At 31.4% G+C, this 6,519-nt stretch overlaps 1 protein-coding gene across 4 annotated transcripts in view; it reads left to right on the forward strand.

The window, feature by feature from the left end:
* Positions 1-6,519, forward strand: part of LOC117118959 (protein NDRG3-like) — a 35,746-nt gene that overhangs the window by 5,423 nt on the left and 23,804 nt on the right. For all 4 annotated transcript variants that reach the window (XM_033263700.1, XM_033263699.1, XM_033263702.1 and 1 more), the window contains exons 3-5: positions 1,110-1,209; positions 5,105-5,225; positions 5,703-5,765. In XM_033263700.1, coding sequence (XP_033119591.1) covers positions 1,110-1,209; positions 5,105-5,225; positions 5,703-5,765 — 284 coding nt within the window. The remainder of the gene's footprint in view (positions 1-1,109; positions 1,210-5,104; positions 5,226-5,702; positions 5,766-6,519) is intronic.

A 6,519-nucleotide genomic window follows, 5' to 3' on the forward strand; every position in this document is an offset into this window, starting at 1 on the left:
TAAGCGCCCCCTCAATTTTCACTCTGTTTTTATAAGCGCCCCGTTCGAATAAGTGCCCCGTTTGAATAAGCGCCCCTCAAAAAGTTCAAAAAAAATATTTTAAGTGCCCGGGCACTTATTCGCGCGAGTACGGTATGCGGATATTGAGGTTAATACTGGTTGTCACTAATGTTGATCGTGGTGGCTATGAGAGCAATGGTAGTGGTGATTTAAATGGCAATTTAAAATTTTACATTAGTACATCTGCCAACTATCACACGTAATGCGTGAGAGTCACGCATGAGCATCCAATTTTTACATCTCACACCTACGTTATGTCATCTCAATCATAAAAATTTCATAAAAAGATAAAGTGTATAGGCCGATTATACCTTAAAATTCTTAAAAATGAAGTGAATTCTTCATTAAAATGTTAATACAGGCCATATAAATTACTTTTATTACAATGCCATAGCATAGCAGAACATCACTGCTCGTATCATACTGTACTGTAAACCAAAGTAAACCATATTGTCACATAACACCTGTAATTCAATATATTCATTGGCTACCAGTCAATAAAAGAATCATCTTCAAAATCCTGCTCAACATTTGGAGCACTGCACTCTGGTGTCCCAACTTATATTCAAGGCAACTTATTTCAATTCGTAATCCTTCACAGAAATTATGCTCCTCATCACAGTTCTTACTCACAATCCCAAAGGTCAATACACTATCTTATAGTCAAAGCTCGTTTTCCTTCGCTTCTTCCACTCTTTGGAATAAATTGCCTGAACATCAAGCAAGCTTCCACAGAGAGAACTTCAATTAAGGCTTTACTCAAAACTCATCTCTTTCTTTCATTGCCCTCTTCATCTCCCACTACATTGCTTTAGCGTTTTTGTGAGAGTGTGTGTGGTTGTAAAGCGCATTGAAGCTTTGCATTGTCGCGCTATATAAGTATAACTTATTATTATTCAATTTTGGTTTTTTTGTATTGAGCATCAGACGCCATTGGTAGGTGTACATTAGGACACTCATCTCTCCATACAGAAAGTGTCTCTTTCTTGTTATAAATTTTTTTGTATTTACTTCTCACTTTAAATATACATTATCTTTCCACTGTATAGGAGGAAGATGTTCACTGTGGGAACGGCACTGTCCACGTTGCTGTTCAAGGTGATATGAAAAAGCCAGCCATTGTAACCTACCATGACATCGGCTTAAATCGTAAGTACAACACTTTAATCCCATAGCAGTGTGGCTAATGACATAATGGATTCTACCTCTTCATTGGCATTGACTGTTTGGTTATATATAATCCATGGAACACAATTGGAGCAGAGTTATGGCAAGGTGGTTGAGATGCTTGCTTTGCAATCCCAAGGTCCTGGTTTCAAATCCTGTAAATAGTCAGCTCTCCTCTATAAGCCTCATGACACTTGCAGTAGTTTTAATATTAGTGACAGATGTAGGAATTTTGAAAAGAGGATGGTCATCCTACTGTGGTTGGGTCTGAGGCATGAATATTTATGGTTATGGCACCTCTAGATTGCGGAATTTGCATTCTGTCACTTAAATTTAAATGCTGCAATTTTCCTTTCTTTCTATTTTTTTTTTTATTTTCAGAAATTTAGAGGGGGACAGGAAATCCTTGGTTCTCCCCTTCTCCTTCCAAAATTTATTTACTTATTTCTGTCTTTTTTGTGATAACACTTTCAGTGACGTAGGACTGGTAACACAAGTGGATCACAAGTAAAAAGAATGAAAGAGAAAACAAAATGAAAAAATGAAATTAAACTTAAAACAAAATTAATGAGTAAAAGAAAAACAATACATAAATATAAAACTACTGCATCGAAAACAAAAAAGCTTAAAACTAACAACAAATATTTCCCCTGTTTATTATAAAGCATTAAACCTCCAGTACATACCTGTAGTTCATTATTGAATTGGGAAGATTTTTTGCTGCAGTGAATTTAAATCAAATTGAAATACTGTAAACATTTCTTTTAAATACTGACCTTTGCATACTGTTAAAATGTTTCACTGTCGTCATTTGGATTGTGATACTATACTAGTGGAAACTCATCTGAGTTTTAGTAAAATATTTGTTTAAGCAACCCATGGCCATTTATGTATGCATTTTTCAGGTCAAAAATAAATGAAATGAAAACGCAACCATTTTAATATTTATGACCCTAAAGCAAACGTTATAAAGTACAATAGTTAGATTAATAGCTGCTGTAAAGGGGGAAAATGACTTGGTATTTTCATTTCATTGATACAATGTCTTTTGGATTTAGTGTAAAGAATGTTGTTTCATTTGAGTAGAATACTTATTAGAAGCTTATTAATTTGAAGTTTATTTTATCAAGTGTTTTATTAAGAAACATAATTACATGTTCTTATTTCACCTTATAATGTATATTATTAACAAATCATAAAATGTTTTATATTTCTGAATTTTAATGCTTTATATGGATGTAGCCTACATGTATTCACTGACATTACAATTTATGATAGAAACCATCATCAATTACATCAAGCGAAGTTATGATTGTTTAAATTAGAGGAAAAAATCAAGTACTAATAAGTAAATATGCATTAAAATAATAATTGTTTAGAGAAATTTCATGTGATAGTGTACTTTATGGTAGACATGTGAAGCTTTTATTTATTTTTTGTTTTCCTTTATGTAAATTCTGAACATAATGTTTATTGTACCTTGAACAAGAGTTATTTGAAAAATGAAAAAAATGAAAAAAGATAATAAAGGTGGCCTACACCCACAAAAGACAAAAAAAAGAATACTCATAATAATAATGATATTTAGAAATGACAACATAACCAAGCCTGGAAGACTGAGATATATTGCATTACTTCTGAGGATAATTTGGATTGTGCCATCATAACTCAAGGGTCAAACATGCTTACATAAAAATATAATTATAAAAAGAATGTGAAAGTCAATTAGAGACAACAATTTTAAAATAATTACCATTAAATGTTATTGGATCAATAAATTGTAATGTTTCTGTATCACTTAAAAATATAAAAAAGTATTAATAAATACATTTAAAATATAAATTAGTGTTTTAATTATTTTCCAACACTAAATACAAATATACAAAAAAATTGTATTGTCAAAAGCCATATAAATAAAATTAACAGACTCAAATTGAAGCAGGAGCCAAAAACAAACCCTCATGAAGCCCTAAGGGACTTTTTAAGAAATAGAGAGGGACGTAAGCAAAACGTATACAGTAAAGTATAAATTTAAGTTTAATTAAATTAAAATTATAAGAATGAAAATATATATGTCAATAAACAATGAAGTAATAATAATTAATATGTGGCTGTGACAAGCCAAACCAGTCACTCGTCGCAAATCATGTTTCAGAGAAAATGGCTAAAACATGCTGGAATGTCAAATTTTTGAAAATCTATTTTATTGCACTAAACTAACCTTTATATATCTACACATCATTCTATGCTGTTATTTTCCCCATTTTCAATGTTAAAACAATACCTTTTAAGGATTTAAAGACAGTTTCTGCATGAGAAATGCCTGAAATCATAAACTTTGACGGTTAATTTCTCATATATTGTTCTTTAAACAGCTGTGTTGTTAAACGCTTGTAACTTCATAAGGAAATGTCCGATTTGAATGATTTTTTTTACCATTTTATAGCTATTATTTTACTCTCTAACACTGTATCAATAACTCAAAATCGATTTTTGCAACGAGTGACTGGTTTGGCTTGTCTTTGCCACATATGTTACTTAAACTAACTTACCCACTAATTTCTTAAGTAAAAAGATAATATCAACTAACTAACTTATTAATTATTGTAGCATGTAAAATATGACAGTTATCAGGAAATGTAATAATAACAGTAGGTTGGTGTTTTCTTCATTTCAATCTTCCTGGATTGCCGTAATTTTAACTCAGGAAACACTCTATTTAACTACCTTGAACATCGAAGCATTAGCTTGCAAAATCATTTCCTTCAAGATTAACAAGATTAGCTTATATCTTGAAAGTATTCAGTGGAATTACAAACTGTTTTGGAAACTAATGTCATATAATGCCTTGGGCATGAACATACCGGTAATTTAATATTTTACTTGAAGTATTTGAGATGCAACAATTTTATAAAATTCTCCAGGCTCAGATTCAATATAAATTTGCCCTTTCAAAAATGTGTTCAGATTTTTTATTTTTTTTTTGTGTTCAATTCCAACAAATAATGAAAAACCATGAATAGCATCAATGTTAGTATTCCTACAGGCAGAACATACCGTATGTTTGTCTGGAACATATGGAGTAGTTGAATTAAACAACATGTTCGTATGAAATTATCATTAATCATAATTACTAAGCATCTACCGAAGAATATCATTCTATTTGTGAACTTGCTACCTGACGTGATAAGTGTGATGCTAGCTTCCAACAAAATAGCCGCGGGCCCAATTACAGTCACGTTTCTTGTCTACTTGTGCTACACACTTTTTTTTTCATTTGGAACATATATTAACAGAGTTAAATTGAATATTTACATTTTTATATCAAATTAATATATTTCATTAATTGTTACCAATCACCTACCGAAGAATATTATTAATTTTTGCACTAGCTGCCCGACATGGTTGTGATGCATCTTCCAACTAAATGGTTGTGGATCTATGCCAGTCGCATTTCTTGTATACTTCAGGCAAAACACATTTAAGTTTCTCTTTAGGCAAGACTTTTGTTATACCTCCTTTGGTGAACCTGCCGCCCACCATTAGTGATTATTTCAAATAAGTGCATAAGTTAATTTTAGCCTGTTAGCGCACCCATTGTTGTGAATTGGAAATTTTCAACAAAAAAAAATATTCTTTAATTTTTTCCATATACTGCTGCCATGATGTATTACAGTATAATAAAAATATTTATTTTTCCTTCAAATTAAAGAGGTATCATTTATCTGTCCTATTTTTTTTATATTGCATTTAAAATAATTTAATATTGTAATAATTATCATTCTAACTAGTCATGGAGGAAATATATTAATATATTTCCTCAATGGAATAGTTGAGGTGGATTATAATTTGTTATTTCATTATTTGTGTGTTTTAGATGTCACATGCTTCCAAGGTTTCTTCAACTGTCCTGATATGCAACCAATTTTGAAAAGGTTCTGTGTGTACCATTTAAATGCACCTGGGCAACATAAAGATGCATCACCACTACCAACAGGGTAAGGACTTGATGATGAAGATGGTAACAAGAACAAGGATGATGATGATGATGATTGTGATGATGATGATTGTGATGATGATGGTGACAATGACGGTGACACAGTATAATGAAGAAGAGAGAACAACAATTATGTATTTTTCCCTTTTAGTAGATTAATAATTATATTAGTTAGTCTTTCTATAGTCTCGCTTGTTGGATTGAGTTTTAAACTTCTTTAATGATTCATGCATGTTACTTTACACACCTGTGCTATATATGACACTCATCTTCCACCTTTACTGTTTATGACAACATTGACACCTGTGATATTTATACTGTAGTACTTAATTACACACCTGCAATATTCAACACCTAATTGCCACCTGTGCTATTTATGACAGTCGATTGCCACATGCGCTATGTATATGGCACAACTGTACCAACATTTGCGAATATCTAATTAGTCAAACCATGTTGTTAAAATTTATCTTTGCAGATATGTGTATCCAGATATGGATGGCTTAGCGGAGATGATACTTCCTGTACTACAGCATTTTGGGTAAGGTTTACATATGACCATGAAAATACAGATTTATATGATAAGACTCTCCCTTTTCCTTGTTGCCAATTTTATTATTAAGGTTATTCCAATGTTAGTTTGAATGAACAGAGAAAGGTAGCAAGTTCATGTTTTGAAATAATATGAAACTATGGATTCATACTATTTGTATGAATTAAAAAGAAGCAATAAATGCTATATTTGGCAAAGACAAGTCAAACCAGTCACTCGTCGCAGAGAAAATGGTGGAATGACAAATTTTTAAAAATCTATTTTATTGCACTAAACTAAACTTTATATATCTATACATCATTCTATACTGTTATTTTCCCCATTTTCAATGTTAAAACAACACTTTTTAAGGATTTAAAGATAGTTTCTGCATGAGAAATGGCTGAAATCATAAACTTTGAAGGGTGATTTCTCATATATTGTTCTTTAAACAGCTGTGTGATTAAACGCTTGTAACTTCATAAGGAAATGTCCGATTTGAATGATTTTTTACCATTTTATAGCTATTATTTTACTCTCTAACACTGTATTAATAACTGAAAATCGATTTTTGTGACGAGTGACTGGTTTGGCCTGTCTTTGCCACATTATACTAGCAGGCTATTACTAAAGTCTCCCTCCCACTAAAGACATCTGTTAATTTGGGACCACAGAAAAGTAGTCTTTCATTGAAGGTTTTCTTTAATCGGAGTGGAGTTTTGAGGAGACATGTATATATATATATATATATATATATATCATT

The sequence above is a fragment of the Anneissia japonica genome, unplaced genomic scaffold (assembly GCF_011630105.1).
Source record: "Anneissia japonica isolate Jap-2015-1 unplaced genomic scaffold, ASM1163010v1 scaffold1826_len1998817_cov189, whole genome shotgun sequence".
Lineage (NCBI taxonomy): Eukaryota > Metazoa > Echinodermata > Crinoidea > Comatulida > Comatulidae > Anneissia > Anneissia japonica.